The sequence below is a fragment of the Dendrobium catenatum genome, unplaced genomic scaffold (assembly GCF_001605985.2).
Source record: "Dendrobium catenatum unplaced genomic scaffold, ASM160598v2 fragScaff_scaffold_1557, whole genome shotgun sequence".
Taxonomy (NCBI): domain Eukaryota; kingdom Viridiplantae; phylum Streptophyta; class Magnoliopsida; order Asparagales; family Orchidaceae; genus Dendrobium; species Dendrobium catenatum.
In genome coordinates, this window is record NW_021320019.1 from 3,794,314 (window position 1) to 3,814,114 (window position 19,801).

General features: G+C 34.2%; 1 protein-coding gene across 1 annotated transcript in view; it reads right to left on the reverse strand.

The window, feature by feature from the left end:
- LOC110114091 (alpha-N-acetylglucosaminidase) overlaps positions 1-18,336 on the reverse strand; it is a 76,419-nt gene extending 58,083 nt beyond the window's left edge. The window contains exons 1-6 of the mRNA XM_028700604.1: positions 17,803-18,336; positions 17,566-17,639; positions 16,688-16,899; positions 10,328-10,449; positions 6,416-6,501; positions 6,129-6,223 (exon numbers count right to left, since the gene is read on the reverse strand). Coding sequence (XP_028556437.1) covers positions 6,129-6,223; positions 6,416-6,501; positions 10,328-10,449; positions 16,688-16,899; positions 17,566-17,639; positions 17,803-18,036 — 823 coding nt within the window. The 5' untranslated portion in view covers positions 18,037-18,336. The remainder of the gene's footprint in view (positions 1-6,128; positions 6,224-6,415; positions 6,502-10,327; positions 10,450-16,687; positions 16,900-17,565; positions 17,640-17,802) is intronic.
- Positions 18,337-19,801: the final 1,465 nt, after the last annotated feature.

A 19,801-nucleotide genomic window follows, 5' to 3' on the forward strand; every position in this document is an offset into this window, starting at 1 on the left:
GACTCAATAATAAAATTTACAATTTAACAGAGATTCTCCATTCAATGTTTGGTTAAATTTGGGTTTATTTTATTCTGGGGTACAGATGCCCCATAGGGGCAAGATTAATTACATCTCAAGCTTTTAGTCCCTTGAGAATATTTTTTATTAAACTAGTGGTTTTCTTGCTTTTGAAAATCATTCAAATAATGGCAAAGATTTGAATTTTAAATTCATGAAAATCTTATTTAAAGTGTTTTGGCCTTTAGAAATTTCAAGGAAGAGGGGTGATCAACTTGAAATCAGATATTGGAATGAGAGCCAAAGAAGGTGTAGTAGGAGCTTTTAATTCTGTGAAATCTCAGAGGTGCTCGAACTATCCTATATTGAGCTTTATATTTTAGAATCTAATTTTTATTTAAGTTGACATTTTCATTAGAATGTTGGGGTTTACATTCCAACAACACATATTGAAGAAATTGCCTGAAAGGTGAGGACTTGTATGGAAATCAAGCATTTCCTCGGACCCTAAAATTAAGGTGAGGACTACTGAGATATAGTACCTCGAAACTAAGTGTAATGAAGTGCAAAGAGACTACAAACTATACCTCACATGAAGCATAGCCAACCCGACCTCTGGATTTATTGCCTTGTCTGGAAAGGGCTACCAACTAAACCCACCTAATCGTTTTTAAAGTCATGACGTCAGGTCTTGATGCATAGGGAGGCTGTTTTTATTTAGAAAGTATGATTTACAACTTGGCTTTGAGGCCAAAATGCCTAACCATGAAGGGTATGCACATGCTGACTTATAAAGAAAATAGATTTTTGTTATCAAGGCCTTAAATGAGGACTTTCTATATGCAACACACTGGGCTATGTATGATCATTTTAAATTTTTTAAAAACTTGGGTCCTTAAAAGGAGGCATGCAATTTTTTTTTTTTAGAAAAATGTGAAGCCTAATTTGATTTTTAGATTGCTTACATTTTAATGGATAGAAACTTTTTTTTGTATTAAGAGCCTATCGCATTAAAAGTACAGGCCACCCCTAAGCAAAACAAGGAAAAAAACTAGGAAAAAGCAAGCATTTTCTAGTGCGCAATCATGTAAGAAGATCAAAACATGCTTGAATGTATAAATCAAACAAACTGAATATAAATTATAGAGTTCAAGTAATTACAACCATATTTGATAGATGAGTTGCCTATCATTATATAACCTACTCAAATATTTATTTACAGACTCTACTTGTAAGGTCTCCAGGCTTCAACTTTCAGGTAGATCTTTAGGCTTCAACTTTCACAAGTACACCGTTCTTAATCTACCTCTTCTTTTAATCCAAACCCCACAGGTTTAATATAGCTCATAATTCTATCAAATACATGTAAAAATGTAAAAGTCTCAAAGTTGCAAGACAGAGTCAGAAAATAATTTATATAATAAATATATCACATACAAAATTTTATTTAGCACTTGAAGCATCAAACACCTACTTTTACCCTATTGGCCACATCAATTTGGGGGTTTTAAGCAGCACCAGTTATGCAAGCATCTTTATTTATTTGCACCCTTTTTTTGGACATGTCCACCTACAAGAAAAGCGTGTATATTTTTACATCATCCACTTAAGGGCAAGTACCCACAACGCAGACAATCCAATAGGCAATCACACCACAACATCAAACACATGCGCAATAAAAGAAAAATCATAATCCTAGCATGTCTAAGGGGATGTGCATCTAAGTGTGTGAGGCTTATGTGGCATATCACTATAAGAGGTGTTTCACTTAGAGTTTGGGTCTAAGGGAAAAGCGTCCAACACTAGTTTTTGAGCTAACTGTTGGAAGAACCTCTCCTTAGCTTTTGGAGCTAGGGAGATGGATGCTTTTTTTAGCTTTCAGACTAAAGAAGAGGAAGAGGTGTCCAACATGTAGCTTTTGAGCTAAGTGTTGGAAGATTCTCCTCAACTTTTGGAGCTAAAAAGGGGAAGATTTTTTATAACTTAGACGTTGGAGAGGGCAGATGGGTCACCTATTTATTTTGGCTCAATAGGTGAGGAAGATTTGCAACTTTGATGTTACAAATCAAGAGGAATAATCATTGAACTTTATGTTCAATGATGGGTATTTAGTTTGCTAAATTTAGATAAAGCAAATATAAGAGAATGATGTGTAGATTTGGGCTACACATCAAGGAGTCTTTGAACTTTCGAGTATCCAAAAAGAGGAACTCATTCACCTAACTTGGGTTAGGAGGATGAAAGAAAGCTAAGATTTTGACTCATTTGCTTGATATGTAATTATTTGTTGATTTTGGTTCAACAACTAAATGATTTGGTATGAATTATTTGTTGATTTTGATTCAACAAATAAGTGGTTTGGTGTAGATTTGGTTCACTCTTTTGGGTTGTAGAAAGAGTTTCATACAACTTTTGGGTTGTAGAAAGAGTCTCTACAATTTTGGTTTGTAGAGAACATATGAGAAAATGCAACTTGGAGGTTGCAAATTGGAAGAATTTCTTTGAGCATTTGATGTGTAAAGAAGGAAATATTCATCCATCTAACTTGGGTTAGTGGAATGAGAAGAATTTCTACAATTTTTTAGTTGTAGAAGGAGAAAAGAAAATCCAACTTTGGGTTGCAAACTTATGAATGCTCTTTGAATATTTAATATTCAAAGAGAAGGAATACACTCTCCCAATTTGGGTTTAGGAGAGTGGAAAAAGATTTGAATGTTCTCCTATAATTTTAGCTTATAGGAGATGATGGAGAAAATGAAACTTAGAGGTTGCAACTTGGGGAAATCCCTTGAACATTTGATGTTCAAAGAGAACCATCCATTTGTCCAATTTGGGCTTAGACAAATGAAGGAGAATTTGGAGGTTTCCTAAAATTTTGGCTTGTCGAAAATGAAAAGCGAAAATGCAACTTACAGGTTGCAGATTGGAGGAAACTTTATGAATGTTTGGTGTTCAAAGAGGGAGGATTATCTACCAATTTGTTTTGGACAAATATAAGGTGGCATGTAGATTTATCTAAGCATTATGGGAGTTCTTTGGACTTTTAGGTGTCTGAAGAAGAGGGATTATTTGTTATTTTTTGGCCCAACAAATAAGTGATTTGATAAACTCCCTACAACTTTGGGGTTGAAGGAAGGAGATGTAACTTGAGAGTTATAAAATTTCATGAATGTTCTTTGAATATTTGGTATTCAAAAAGAGAAGATCATTTACTTAATTTGGGTTAAGTGAATGGAGGAGGAAGACTAGAATTTAGGCCCTGAGTCTAAACGGGATGTTCATTCATCTAATTTATGCTAGAAGAATGAGATGATTTTCTACAATCTTGGCATGTAGAAAAGAATAGGAAGATGCAATTTGGATATTGCAAGTTCATAGAAGATCTCCTTGAACTTTTAGATATTCAAGGAGAGAGGTGCTCATCCACCTAACTTGGGTTAGGTGAAAGAAAGATTTTCCTACAATTTTTTGGCTTGTAGGAAGGAAGGAAGAAGGTGCAACTCAAAGGTTGCAAATTAATGAAAGTTCGTTGAACAATTGCTGTTCAAAGAGGAATATGTAGAAAAATTATGGAATTTCCTATAACTTTTGAGTTGGAGTGAGGGAAGGAACACGCAACTTGTGGGTTGTAAATCCATGAATATTCCTTGAACATTTGATGTTCAAAGAAAAATAATCATTAGCTAGTTTTGTGTTCCAATAAATAAAATGGAGAAACTTAGAATTTGGCTCTAAGTTTGAAGGATTCATGTAGTGATATAATTGGAGACTTAAGGAGCCTCAAATCATCATACATCGCATGAGAGGATATTTGTTGGTTTTATGTTACAACAAAAAAGATGAAAGAACTTGGAAGTTGGTTCCAAGTTGCAAATGGCTAGGATTAGAATCCTAAACCTAAGAGGATATTCATTTGTTGATGTTGTATCTCAACAAATGATAGAGGGAGCTTAGAATTTGGCTCTAAGCTCCAAAATCTTAATATAATAATATGTTGGAACTTTGGAGAATTCCAAACCATCATATATGAGAAAAGAGACATGTTCATTTGCTAAGTTTGTGTTATCAGCAAATTAAATGGAGACTTAGGATTTGTCCCTAAAGTCTTGATGATTCATGTAATGGAATATTTGGTGTTTTGAAAAGAGGCTCCAAAATATTATACATGAAGGGAAAAGAGTGTTTGAAAGCAAGCTCTTTCTATTTGTTAGAACTCAAGCAACAAAAAACATGGAGCTTTGAGGAAGCTCGAGCACCGAATTTGAAGAAGGATATGCATGAGAAAGAGAATTCCTCCTTCCTCTATGAATGTTTCGGATTCATTTTGGAGAAGGAAGATTGATTTTCTAGAGCTTTGGAGAGGCTTCTAAATCAATTTTGACATGATTAGAAGAAACTTGGAGGCTTAGTGATCCTAGGAAGAGATATAGGGAAGATAGTTTTGATCTTAAGTTAAAATGATTCATGCAATGAAATTTTTGGAGCCTTGAGGTGCTCCAAACCATCATGCATCAAAAAGAGGAGGCTCCATTACAGAGCTCTCAATGCAGTTAAAAGGATTTCCAAATCAGTACTTTTGACATGATTGGGAATTTTGAGAAGGAAGAATATATTCCTAAGACTTCTAGTTGATTTAAGACCAAATTTAGTATGATCTAAGAAGAACATAGGAGTGCATGCATGTGTAGATGATTCTCCAAATTAAGAAATTTTGATAATTGAGAGCAATCAAGTGTTTGTTTTGTAAAATGTCGTACATAAACTTAATCAACAATATATTGTGGGATATACACCTTAGACTTTGGAAAGTATATGGGAGACCTCACAATGATTTGATATTTCTAATAGTTGATTAAATTCATATTCAAACACTCACAACAAAATCTCACTAGAGTTCATAAACTTCAAGCCGGAAGTCTAGTTATGAAAAAAGGTTGAAAGAAGGGGACATGCAATTTGGGCGAGTTTCAAGTTTATGAACATCCTCATGTACTTAAATTGCTTCAACAAACAATCAATTCAAGAATTTCATTCCACACTCTTAAGTTTCATGTGATGCAAATTATAAATTTAATCGATCATTCATGTTGTGAGATTTGCTACATAAACTTTTGAAGGCCTATGTCTCACCATGGCTGAGAGTCTAAATCAATTAAATTCAAAACATGCATTAAATAAAACTCTAAATGTAATTAATATTATGCATGCAAAATTTCGTTCTCATGGAGACCATGAGGCCAGCAGGCCCCACTGCCCAAACAACCCAATCGGCTCCCCTTTTTGAGAAACGAAGGATTTGATGAGGATATCAGATGAAATCTGATGCGTTGGTTGGGAAATTTGATTTGGGAACTAAAATTAGCCATGATTTCATCAATTAGGGCTGAAATTGAGCCCAAATTAGACTCGACCCGAATAGATTTGAGTTGATTTGGGTCCGATCAAGTCAATTTTGAAAAATTAAACTTGAATCGGCATCGGATTGCGTCAAATTTGGTTCGACGACGCTCGACGAGGCTTGATTGGGTTCGATTCGAATCGATTTGAGATTGGTTCGATCAATTTGATGTTAATTTAATTAAATTGAGGCCCGATTAAATTGATCAAGCATGATCAAGCCTAGTCGGGCTCGAATCAGCTCGATCGGGGTTGAGTCGATGTGAGAAAAAAAAAAACACATCAACAATTGAATCCCAATTAGTGACCAGAAGATTGAGAGCCATAATGATTTTATTTCAATTGTTTTCCAACATAATCCATAAACCATTTAATAATGATCTATAGTTCATCCTGCAGTTTTAGAATACTTCAGAACTACTACTCTGCTTTCAACATTTTGGATTATGTTTTCAAGAAACATAGAGCTGCAGCTGCTTAGACTTACTTACATATATAGACTTGCAGACATTGACACGTGTGTGGCTTTTTGTGAAACTTCAGGTAATTATGGAACAATCTTGTTGTGAATCACGACAATCACCATAAAACATTCAAACTCTATAGATATCAACTTGCTTCCTCTTAAACCAAAAAGCAAAGAGAAACTATTATTTGGTATTTGAAAAAGTGTTCTTTGGATATAAAATTGAGTCTACAAACAAAAATCTCAAAACAATGATAAAATATACCAGGAGTCATCCCAAGCTCAATCATTCGAGGAAGTATGAGCTTTTGGAGGTTCAGCTGCTGGTCCAACCAGTTCTGGGAAAGTGGTCCACCCCACCTACAGTGCATTAAAAAAATTAACAAAAAAGATTTTATTTTTGTAAGAATGTAACGTTCTTTCAAACTAATTTTGGAAATTAATTTTCAAAATATTAACAGAAATCATAATTTCCTAAACCATCAAAAACTTTAACGCGTCGTGCTTTTTTTTATTTAAAATGCCACTCCCATTAAAGAAAAAATTATTTACCCATGTAAATTCCCCATTCTAGCCCATGCAAGAAAGGCCGGCCCACCAAAAAAGTTACCAAGATCTTCATTCCCGACATCAAAATCCTGAAATGAAATCATTATCAGCAAAACAAAGAAAGAAAAACTAAAAGACCAAAGCAATTCAAAATCTAAATAAAATAACATCCAATTCATAGCCAGCAGGCCATCGCTCCTGGGGATGCACACATCTCTGAGAACAAAGACATTTCTGAACAAGAGACCAATAGGAAAAAAAAAAAGAATGGGAACTTGGGGTAGAAAATCTTGATATATTCATAATAGTTGCATTGAAGTTCATAAATAGTTAACAGCATACGGTTATGAACCATCAGTGTATGATGCCCTTAAATTTATATAGTCATCATAATTTCATCTCACTTTTATCACAAAATAGAAATGAAACAAAACTAATGATAAATCAGATTCATCTAAGTAATACGTTATACAATAATTGATGAAAAATATCAGTTAAATAATATAAGATAAATCTAAATATAACACTTAGAACATTCCAGCTAACCTCAATATTGCAATTGTCAATGCAAATTTTTAGCCATGCATTGACCATAAATCTAAAATTTCCTCTACGATTTCGCCAACTTGAACGTCCTATATTCATTAATGCTGAGAAACTAGATCAGCTCCTCACCAATCAACCACCGATCCCAGCCCCGTCAACCTCACCTCCCAAAAAAATGCCCATCTCATTAAAACAATATCAACTGGGAAAGTGTATAAACTTCATAAATGCTAGAATTGTATTTGTTCTTCTATCAACATTGCTATGTGGAGAGACTTATCTTCTTCTATAAGCGTCCTCTACCCCTCCCTTGCCAGTCTCATTGACTGTTAACCATGAATTTCATCACCTTTAACAATATGCATTCACTGTTTGAAGATGCACATAAACAGTGCATTTACTAACTTCCCGCCTCCTCACTCCTTTCCACATCACATTAGCCAGAACAGCAATGGCAAACAAATGCATAAACCTAATAAAACCCATTAATGCTTTCCCCTCTATCAATCATGTACTCTTATATTAAAGGGGAAAAACTTCTCTACTTCCATGGGAGTTGATGAAAAAAAATGAAGACGAAGACACTCCCCATACAAAACTTTGAGTGATCAATATATATAATTTGGATCTTAAGAGCCACCAATTTGGATCACAAACAGTCGTATATTTTTCATTCATCAATCAATCAATCAATAATTCAATTTTGAGCCCTATTTATATCAATAAAATCTTAAGAATAAATTCGGTAATTTAAAACAAATATAATCCTATCTATCCGACCCAACGTTCAAATTTAAACTTAATATTATTCAAAACAAGTTAAATAAACCTAACAAAAATTAAAATTAAAAACAAGATAAATTTGGCTATAAATAGAAATTGGCATAAAAAGGCTTTGAAAAGGTCCAACTCAATTCAATTATGACTTAGTTAGAAAACTTGTAATTGGCCTAGGATAAATTGAGATTTTGCACGATGAGCTAGCCCAATTATGTAGACTTTTTCCAACCAAACATCTTTAAAGATTTCTTTGGCTTCAATTTACTACCTCAATATAATCATCAATTTGAGAGCGAAAGGTTAATGAAAATATAATATAATTTAATAATTTTCAAGGCCTTCTACAAATAATAAAAAAATCTAAAACATTTATTTATGCTTTTGTCTTAAGAAACCCATAAAATCTACCTGATAACAAGAATTTTGTTACATAAGAAGCATGAGTAGTCTTTGAGCATGAAATGAAGAGAGTCAAGGTATGTCTACTGCAACTAAGTTCATTTATATGACTTTTCTCATTAGCAATCAGGCTATTAATGATTTGTTATTTAAACTGATAATTTTGGGCAAGATTCCCTCAAATTTTTGAACTTGTTCTAGGGCGTGTCATGATAAAAAACATTAATGATGAATTATGTAAATGCATCCTAATAGGATATCCAAATGATATGTTGACTGACTTAAAGCAATTATTAGCTGATATTATTGCAAATTAATCAATTTACTTCCACTATTAAATCAATTTCAATGACTTTAAGAATGCAAAAATTAACTCAATTCAAGATTATATAATAGTTAGCATGATAACTTTGGTGCAACACTTGGTTAAATCGCATGCAAATCTAACCATATAGGTAATTCACAAGACCATGGCTAGATTAATTTTAAGTAGAGATTAAGCTAATAATGATTCATAGAAAGTTATAAGATTTGTCACAGTTATGCAATTATCCTAACATGAATGGAGATTATATCAAAAAGTTTGATCACCTTATAAGTATATCTCACTTTATTAGTTGAAGAAGTGGCGGCAGATATCAGACGACCAATGGTGAGGCAAAGTTGTAGCTGTTGAAGGTGATGTTAAGTATACTTACAGAATTATAGGTAAAGTTCTTTGTGAATGGTTTCAAAGTAACTAACGAAGTGACTACAAGTTCGTAGGATGCAAGAAAAGCGCAGGTGCAACATGCGAGCACAGTCAATGGTTTGCGAGCAATGCTTGAAGTTGAAGGACATGTTAAGAGGGCTGAAAGCGAAACAAACATGTGTTACATATGGAGTTGTAAGCAAGATAACGAGCAAGAGCTGAAGGGGATATGTGATATTTGACATGCGGTGTTGGGTGGAAGCAGTTCTGATTTGGGAGGCATGGGGAACAATGACCGGGCTAAGGATATGAGATAAGATTTTTACATGATTGCATGGCGTTGGGAGCAAGAGTGGATGCACAACAAATAGGATGCACATACAAGATGTACATTAGGCTGGTCAGTTGATGAGCAGGGAATGTACAGGGAAGCTTTAGGGGTGAAGACACATGGAGCATGAGATAGGTATGAGCAAGATTCATGGTTAGCGTGATCACAAAAATCAAAATCACTGATAGCCTTACAATCTACGATTGGGTAACAAGCCGCAAAATATAAGTCTTTATAAATTTAGAGCTAGAAGGATTAGAGTGAGGCATGGATGCGACATCTTATGTAAGGTTTTGATATCAAAATTCACGAAGGTGTAAGGAAGTAACTCCCATACCCAACTTGAAGTTTGTCATGTACATAACTTGAATAATAGCCTCATAAATAATAAAATTCCATTAATTCATCAACCAATCAATAATTTAATTACAAATAATGGGTCCATATTTATAGAAATAGGATTAAAAGGATAAGGCTAATTATTTGAAAGCGAATCTAATTTCATCCTACCTAATGAACATTTAAATTTAAACATGATATTATCCCCAAAAATATAAATAAACCTAATAAAATAAATCAAACTAAAAATAAGAGATAAAAGAAATTCGGCCATAATAGAAATAGATCTAAAAAGGTTTGAAATTGAACTTGGTTCAATTCAGTAATGACTTGGTTTAATTCCTTGAAATTGACCTGTAGCCAATTGGACATTTGCAACATGATTTGATTTGATTAATGACCTACATCAAGAGTTCTTCCAAAAATGCAAATAAAGCTTCAATCAACGACAAAATCCTTTCTCTCAACCCACCGCTCTCTGAGCCAATAAAATTGTACTTCATTTTCCTAATGATCATTACAAATGGTGAAAACTGTGAAAAAAAAAAGTGACATAATCATCAAATCATTAATATTGGATTTTTCATGTCAATCTTCAGGGAGAATGAGATTGAGTGAGTTAAAGGTGGGAAAAAGTTTGGGGCAAATGAGTTCAATAAACCTGCTCAACAAATAAAACATTACTAGCAGATGATATCTTGAGAACACTTTTTAATGTATATTTGAATATTTCAGCAAGTTAGAAGCTAAAAGTTACATAATAGATCATGCGAGCAAAAAATGAAAACAGCATACTCCAAAGATAAATGGATTCAACATGTTTTGTTACCTTAAAAACTTTCTTCCAGATAGCCTCTTGCCCATTAAATGCCAGAGGCAAGTTAACTCCTTGCAGAGCCATCCAATCTATCTCTTTTTCCCATCTTTTCCAATCCCACCATGCAAAAGAATCTATGCAAAAAAAAAGTTAGACATAACTAAATAGCATAACTTAAAGCAAGACAGATGGGTCTGCAATAAGAGGCAAATATGAATATATCATATAATCTGGAGAAGATAGAAAAGGTTGATGAAGCAAAAAAGTTAGTAAATCAATATCAAATAGAACATAAAAAGCGATGGATTAGAATTGCTCACAAAAATTAATCTTCTATCACATGACTCAAGATTTGATCACTAATATAAAATCACGCCAGGAAACCTTCGATTCCTATAACTTAGCTGCCTTAATAGTTTGAATAGATGTCTTTTTGGTCCAAGCAGCTGAGGTCAATAACATCAATTATGAAACTACTTATGTAACTACTATGAAGTAATTTTGATAGGTAATACTTGTAGATCTCATGTATTTCTATCAATAGAGACAAAATCAGCGAACAAACTCACAAAATCTGAAGGAAAATCACACACAAAGTAGTTTTTATTGCAAGAATCATACTAACAGAAAGAAGAATCAAAGCAAGATACAATTGATCATCAATTCTAGAGGAGGATCGATCTCTCCCAATCCCTAAATGATGAATCTAGAGCCCAAGACACCAAGAAGAAAAACCCAAGAGAACTCAATAATCAAAACATAACCCTAACTCTAATTACCCCATCCTACTTAAAGCATACAATTAATTAATCAATCCACAATTACTAAAAAGCTCTTGCCGCCCCCTCCTTTCCCTCCAAGGAGTTTGAATTTGAACTCTTAGTGGACCCTACTCCTCTCCCTCTCTCATTGTCGCCGTCCCTCCTGGAGTAAATAAGAACCGGTCCACTAGGGACCGGTTGTAGTTGGACCGGTCCACTAAGGACCCGTTTAACAAATTTGCAATGTTGTAAGGTCAAAAGTGTAATATCCGATTTGGCTGGGCCAGTTCAACCGAACAGGCCAGCCTTCTAATTAAAAACGCGACCCTAATAGGGGTCGGTACTGCTTCAGTTTCGCGGAACAGAGGGGGGGCGGATGGCCGAGGGCTTCGTGCGAGAGCAAGGTGAGATCCATTTTTCAATTTTAGCAAATGATTGTCTTCAAGGATAAGGATTAATGATTTATTTTCATTTTTATCGTTAATGAAGCGCTAATTTGGGAGGAAACGATGGTATATGAGAAGAACGACTGAGAGGAAGAAGGAATGAGGTTTGTTAAATTTTTTCTTTCCTTTTTCGTATAAATTATCCTATTTTATTTCATCTAAAACTAGAGATACTTTTCATAGAGGAAAAGAAAAGAATTGAAGGCAAGAAGAAAGAATTTGGGAGAGAAGGAAGAAGGAATTAGACTTTGAAAATTCCTTCTTAAGGAAAGGTAAACGATCAGTTTAAGAGTATGTTTCAATTCTTGTTCTTTTATTGATAAATAATGAGAAATATATTTTAAATTAGATTGGAATAATCCAAGTAATATAGATCTTGGTTGGCACTGGAGAAAAGAAGATTTGTGAGAAAGAAATGAAATCTTGTGAAGTAAGGTTTGTATAAGAACTCAAATGCCTATAGATTCATTTAATTGATATTTCATATTAATTAAATTATACTATTCTTAAAGTGGGTATTTTCATAATTTTATTTATTGTATTCTTTTCTAAAAAAAATTAGAAGAAGAATGTTACATAAACATTTAAGACTCATTAATTATTTTTTTTTATAATTACTACTTATGAAAAAAGAAATGTAAATATAAGTATACATGTATGTGAAAGAAATTGTATGTAAAGAAAATGCATATAAGGAAAATATCAAGGATATAAATCCTTTATACATGTATTAATACAGATATGTGCATCAAAAGTTGATATATGAATGAATGATATATAAGTAAATGAAAAAGAAATTAAAAAAAATGAAAATGAAAATGAAGGGGAAAAGGATATGCATGCAAACTATAGGAGTTCACCCCCTTATGATACTGATTGGGGGCGTCGTACTCGTGTACGTAAAAAAAAGTAAAAGGTTATGAAAAAAGGAAAAGGAAAATGGAAATGGTTGTACCTTCAGTACATTTAGACAGTATTCCTGTACAAATGAAAGAAGAAAAGGAATAAATATTAAAGCTCTATAAAGGTTATTAAGAACTGTAATATTATATGAATAATTGACTGAAATGAATGAAATGAATATAAAGAAAGTGAATGAATAAAAAGTATATTAAAGGTTATATGTAATGTATGTTTTATTTTCATGTTAATTTTTTTAACAGTTACCCATTGAGTTTACTTCGTAAACTCATTCCACTAATTAACTGTTTCAGGTAAGTCTCCAAAGATTAAGAAATGACAGAAAAAGAAGAGGTCGTCTATAGAAGACGGCATGCAACTGATAACAGGTAATTTATGAATTGAGATAAATATTAAGTATTTGAGGAATTTTGTTAGTAGCTCTTCAGATGAGGAAAGAGAATTTGATGTTTCAATGTTGTTAAGTTAATGAACATAAATGATTAGATCCTACCGTCCGACTTTTAGTTCCTTCCTCGTTAAATCAAGCATCCGGGCCGCGTCGTGATAGAAATAAATGTGGTTGTTGCTTAGATGGTAAGGTTGAGGTTGAAGCGAAGTCAAATGGGGCTCTAGTAGCAGTGGGTGGCTGTGGGAATATAGGCATGGAGAGGGACTTAAAAATGGAAAGGAAATAAATAAGTAAACTATTGAGCTCCTTATTCCATCTCTTTGTAAGATATTGGGGTGATTTCCTTTCCCGTTATAAAATGATATTTGAAAATCAATTTTGACATTGATGGTGAAAAATCACACAATAACAGTTATTAGCTTCACATTGTAGAAATCATGCCATGCCTACTTGCTAGTTGAACATGTGACTGCATCAGGCCTCTTTGGCAGCCAAAGATGGTATTCGAGGTATAAAAAACTTGAAGTCAAGGCTAGTAAAATACCTGGCGCCTGCTAAAAATGATGCATAAACATATTAGCCCATAATCCCATAGCAAGAATATATATATATATATATATATTATTCTATGCCATATCCATGCCAACAAAAAAGAGTAGAAGTCAGTTTTTTGGACCTTAGGAGTAATATGTATTATGTTTTTAGGCTAAAAACAGAAATGCTAGGACATTGCTTCATTGCAAGCTCATATGTTAGGCTTTCTACATAAATGTCGAGTCCACAAAGTGCAATCAGTAAACTTCAATTTTTATGCTTTCCAGTATTACTTAATGTATTATGTGATCATCTTTAGTTATATTTGAGTTAATTATCAGTGCTTAAAGAGACATTTGTCAGTCAGGCTTAGGTTGGCCTTTTTAGTATTCCTTCAAAATTAATTTTGTTATTTTGAATAAGGCCTATTATTATAAATAGTACCTAGAATCATGAAATTAAAAAGGTGATAATGGAATAGATGATGGTTTTCTTTTGGCATCCACTTTGGAGATTAATTCATCAGTTTCTCCTAAGGTTTCTTCCTGCGTTTTTTTCTCCTCCTATGTCCCTTCCTTCAAAGCTTTCATTCTTCTAACATTTTTAATCACATTAATCTTTATCTCATCAATTATCCCATACAATAAAATCTTCTATTCCAAACAAATTAAATATCAAAATGATCAAGATCAATAGATTATTTTTAAAGCAAACTTGTGATGAATGACCTCCTCAACATCATGAAGGCAAAAAGTGGAAGTTGGATCACATAGAATTAAAGTTGATGTTCAGGATATATCTTTATTATATATTAATTAATATGATGTCATAGTTGTAATATTTCAGGTAGTTATGATAGTTATGAAGGCTATGGAAGTTATAAGTCATGTTCACTTGTAGTAATTTGAGTTTGACTTTTGAATTTTAGAGTAAATTTTGGAAAGTCAAAAATTCAAATTGTAAAAGTAGTAGTTATGATGATTATAGTAGTTGTAGGATGATGAAAGACTGTTTCATTTTAGTTTTGTAAGTTTAATTTCATCTAGTTGTTGAATGTAAGTTGAAAAAATAAGCACTGCTATCCAAGGAACTTCCATCCTTGTATTCCCATGTAATGGACAACCAAAGGTAATTTTATAATATAGTGCAAGCAAGGGGGAACTATGGAGATTTCAAGCAAAGTTAAAACTAGAAGTGGTCGACCAAGGCTCCCTCTTTTTAACTCTCAAATTGATGAAGAGTCGCATAAAGGCTTCTACAAGTCATTCTAAGAATGAGGATGACTTAAAATTATTCTCAACAACCTACAATGCCGCATCAACCCACTGCTCACAAAATACGAGGCAGACATACACATCATTCAATAACGACCAAATTACCTCTTGGAAGTAAGGAAGTCACACCTAGGCCTCAAGAAAATTGAATTTTTAGTTATAAACCTATAGGAAAGTGATTTTATATGTACTCTTGGCTGTAATTAAGAATTATTGATGTTTGAAAGAAATGTGGAAGAGCTATTATATATATACCCCCCCCCCCCTCCTCTTGGCTTGGTGCCCGAGAGCCCAATCCTTGGCGGGATTGTTCAATTTTATACATATGTTTTTATTTTGCATGATAAATTATCATCTCTTATATCTCCACTTCAATGTCTCTATCATACCAACGCTCCCTCTAGCCTTCTCTCAAAATAAAGAAAACAAAATTAAACAAGACCAATTCGCCAAGCTCCTTCCTCTAAAACCTAATCCACTTCACTTGCCACTACAAGACTCCACACTTATTGCCTCTTGCCACCCAACTTCAAACCTCATCTAAAGCCTTTACCCTAATCCAAGACTTCCTAAAACAGCTAGTTAATTCATTCACCAATATTCCACAAAACAATCCAGTTTCCAACCCTCCATCTAGGTTCATTAGTGATTTGACCTAATCTTCCAATCAACTTGTCTTCCTTCCCCATATATAACCCTAGAAATGCTTAAATCTCTTGGCCTCCTTCCTAGCTTATTCTTATACAACTAAAACCCCTTAGCTGACTACTCCTAGTCCTCCACCACAAAAAGTTCATCACAATCATTTATTCATCATCAATTAATATCAAAGCTTAAGTTCCTGGATCTAAGAACTTTTTATGATGAAGATTTGTATCAAAGGTTCTATGATATGTACTAATGGTTTTTTCTTCCTCCACCATGCACTTATCTCATATTCCAAACTCATTCATAAACTTACATGAAAGTCTAGTTCAAATTTACCCCTAATAGTGACTTACTATCATACATTTTCTTCTCCACCATTCTTATCATGATTTTTTTTTAAATGCTATGGTACAGAGCTCATGCTAGAGTAACTGCAATACTGATGTTCTTAAGAATCTATAACAAGAGCATCATATTCATAATGTTGATGAAGGTGATGTTCCTCCCCCCTCATCTCTACCACTTCAGGATTTATTTTACATTTATCAAATCTTCATTAGGATAAATTTCCCCTTTGTCTCTATTTCATGAAGGATTATGCTATCTCTATAGTATTGTCAGGAGCCTCGAGCTCTTTCAACTGTCTGGAATTGAGTTCTTCACAACCCATGGGAATTATTGTGGTGTAACATGTCTACGTCATAGTCTTTATGATTTTTTCAATATTATTTCATGTATTACGTGATCTTCCTTAGTTATACTTATGTTAATTGTAAATGGTTACAAAGTCAGTTGTTATTTAGGCCCAATTTGGTACTTTTTTTTCTTTAAGGGTAATTAAATCATTCTGAAAAAGTATTTAATTATAAATAGCGATATGTTATGTAATTTAGGTGATTGATGAGGGCATAAAAGGCTTTCTTTTGGCTTCCCCATAGGGATATTTTCCTCTTCTCAATGATTTCTTCATGCTTTCTTTCTCTTTACCTCTAACTACCACCTCCCTTCCTACGAGGAATTCTTTCTTCTAATCTTCTTAGTCCCCTTCTTCACATCAACTCCCTGGTTCTCCTTTACAACGAATTGTTGAATCCTCAACAATAAAAATATTCAAGTCCACTCTGATTTTTTCTTCCACTACCCTACTTGTTGTCACATAATAAATTAACAATTTATCTAATACCATTTTGAGTATGCTCATGAAGTACATTGTTAAGATAATGCATCAAATTTACTAGATCAAAAGTTTTGCTAAAAAAACAATAAAAGAAAGAAAGAAAGAATAGCTAACTCTAAATTTGTTTAATATCAACGCATTCATTTTTTTTTTTTTTTTTTGATCCTAACTATAAAGAAAGGTAAGTCTTAGGAATAGAAAAAAAATACCAAACACTCACAGCTTGAGGTAACAACATTCTGATAATAGTTCCATGGAACTGGACGTTCAACTTTCACACCTTGGCCTTCCACACGTGGTAATGATCCAGGTGAAGGAACGGTATCCACTTGAACCCCACCTGTCTTATCCCATGAAATATGAGCACCACACCAGTATTTCAAATACCAATGAAGGCCAGATGAAACCTCAACAGCTGTACTTCCCTCTATCCTGAATATAAAAAAAAAAAAAACAAAGTGCTCCTTTTAATAACCAAACCCATATTCAGAAATTAAAAGGATTCAAAAAAGCTTCATTTGATAAAAGATTGCAAAAATAAATAAATAATAATAATAATAATAATATAGAAAATCAGCATATAGAATTTTGGGTTCTAGAGCATACATTGCCTCCAATAGGGAAAATTATTAGGTCCGGACACCGGACATAGGGATACGTCCGGACTCCAATAAAATATTGACATGTGGAATGTACATGTGTCCGCATAATTTTAAGTAAGGCGCGTCAAAAGCGTAGGTAAAATGCAGGTAAAATGCAGTCAAAGTACAGTCAAAGCGCAGTCAAAGTACAGTCCACATGTCAAATTTTAATTGGACCTATTTCTAGGTCCGGTGTCTGGACCTAATAATTTTCCCTCCAATAGAGACATGGACTACATAAAGTGTTCAATAAATGCTGTTGTACTGCAGCTGATTGACGAGAACATAATTTAAAAGCATCAAACAGTATAACGATCCAAAACTGTTAGGAAGTAAAATGAAGCATTGCATATTGAGAATCCAAACAAGATTTTGCTTCCAAAATAGGATCCCTGAAAGAGAGCAGAAAATGATAGCATAAAAGAGTCATAACCAAGTAATCCAGATTGGTGCTTACATTATTTCTGGCCCATTTAGACTCGAGTTGACAACACTGCCAATACGGAAGCAGCTGAAGCTTTCGCAAAGACCCTATCAGAAAACGAAAGACAAGTATAAATCCCACAAAATGTTAACCATTGAAACATATATTACATTGACGGAAGCCCTCAGGAAGACCAGAGAAAGATAATTCAAGATGCCGTGACAGCATCGAACTATTTACTGCCCTAGAACTTACAAATCAGTGCCCTACCTTGGGGACGACCTTTAGAAGGAAGCTGGAGGTGTGTCTTGGGAGCAAACGGCGAAGGACACCTTGGGCTGCAGCCAACTGCACGGAAGGTGGAGCTCGCAGGCTCTCTTCCCGCCGAAGAATTTGCTCCACAGCATCAGTTCCTCGGCTTTTCTTTCCGGCGAGGACAGGAGATGGTGAAGATGGGTGTAGAAGGATAGACAAATGAAGGAGCAAAAGGAAAAGTGCTCTCATTGTTTTGCTTCCCAGCGGCCGTGGTGATGTCAATGGCACTCTAGGGGTTGTTTGGCAACAGGATTTGAGCAGGGTTTAAGCAGGAATTAACCAACTAAAATTACGTTTCTCCTCTTTGCCTTAAATTCCGAATTTAGTGAATCCTACATTGGCCGGCTTTAACATAAATCCAGAAGTCTGATCAACACTTCTTTACACTTTGCTGCTCCCGTTCTCTAGGAGCTGCAGCCCCGACTTCCTCTCTCCTTTGCCGGCGGGGGTTTCGTAAATTTCAAGGGAAGGGATTTGGGGAGAAAGAAAAAGGTTTCGAATTTTAACAATTATTATTAATATTATCATATTACTTAAATAAGATATATTAATAAAAAAATAAAATTAATCTTAATGATTCATATTAATTAATGAAAAGTATTACTTAAAAAACATTAATAGTATTTATGATTTAATTAAATTAAATGAAATTTATTAAATTTAATTATCTTATGCATATTAATTAATAATTTAATAGGATATTAGTTGTTGCGTCCTAGATAATTCATAGCAGTAGAAAGATAGAGAATTTAACGTTCTAGTTTTTTATAAAGATCAAGCATACATATAGATAAGTGAGATGGGTGCGGCATTCATAAGATACATCATAATTTTTACGTGACAACCCCTTAAAAGAGGAAAAACACACAAGGCTTTGACCAATTTGAATGAATGTATTAATGTTTGTTGTTGATTATAAATGATACCCTTCATCAGGTGAAGGCTTTGGCTCAATGTAGTAAATATGCATCATATATAGCATTTTACATGCTTAGGATTGGAAGAACTTAGTGTCATGAGAGATATTTCTCAATAGGGTGATAGCATATTCATTTGGTTAGCATGATTGTGTTTGGGCATCTGAGGTCAAAGGGATCTTAGTCGGGCGACAGTGATTGGAAGGACTATAGTCGGGCGATGTTGGCTGAAGGAACCATAGTCAGTGGGAAATGATTATTTGAAGGATTGTAGTCGGCAAGCGATGGAGGTCGGAGGGACCATAGTCTGGTGGGCGATAGTTGTATGAGTGATCATAATCGAAGAGCGATGGAAGTCAGAAGGATCGTAATCGAACATCAATAGTCGAAAGGACTGTCAACAAGTGATGGCAGTATGAGGGACTGTATTCAGCAGGGAACTGTGGTCAGAATAACCATAGTTGATGGGTGACGGAGGTCAAAGAGACCGTATTCGACAAGGGACAATGGTCAAAGGGATCGTAATCGCTAGCGACGGAGGTTGGGGGCCTATAGTCGGATGATGGTGGCCAAAGGGATCGTAGTCGGCGAGCAACAGTAGTCAGAATAACCATAATCTGTGGGAGTTGGAGTTTAGAGGGATTGTAGTAGGTGGGCGATGGCGGTTTGAGGGATCTAAAAATGTTGGAATTGTATCGTCCCTGCCAAAATCGGGCTGTGATAAGGCTTGGCGGCAAGTTTCCTGCACAAGTGCGCACTATCCACCCCCACCCTCACCACCCCCATCATCTTTTTTTTTCTAATTTCTGACACCTCAAACTTAGGAAATATTATAAATTTTATTAATTTATTTCTTTTTTTTTTGTTATTATTATATGATTTTTAAACTTAAAATTCTTTAAAAAAAATTAAAAAAAAAACCGGAATTTTATGGATTGCCTTTTAGCTACCCTCCACTTTTGCACCTATAAATACTCCCCTTAAAAGTTAGGGATAGCACCCTTTTTCTTAGCTAGTCCAAATTTTATTCTAAAAAT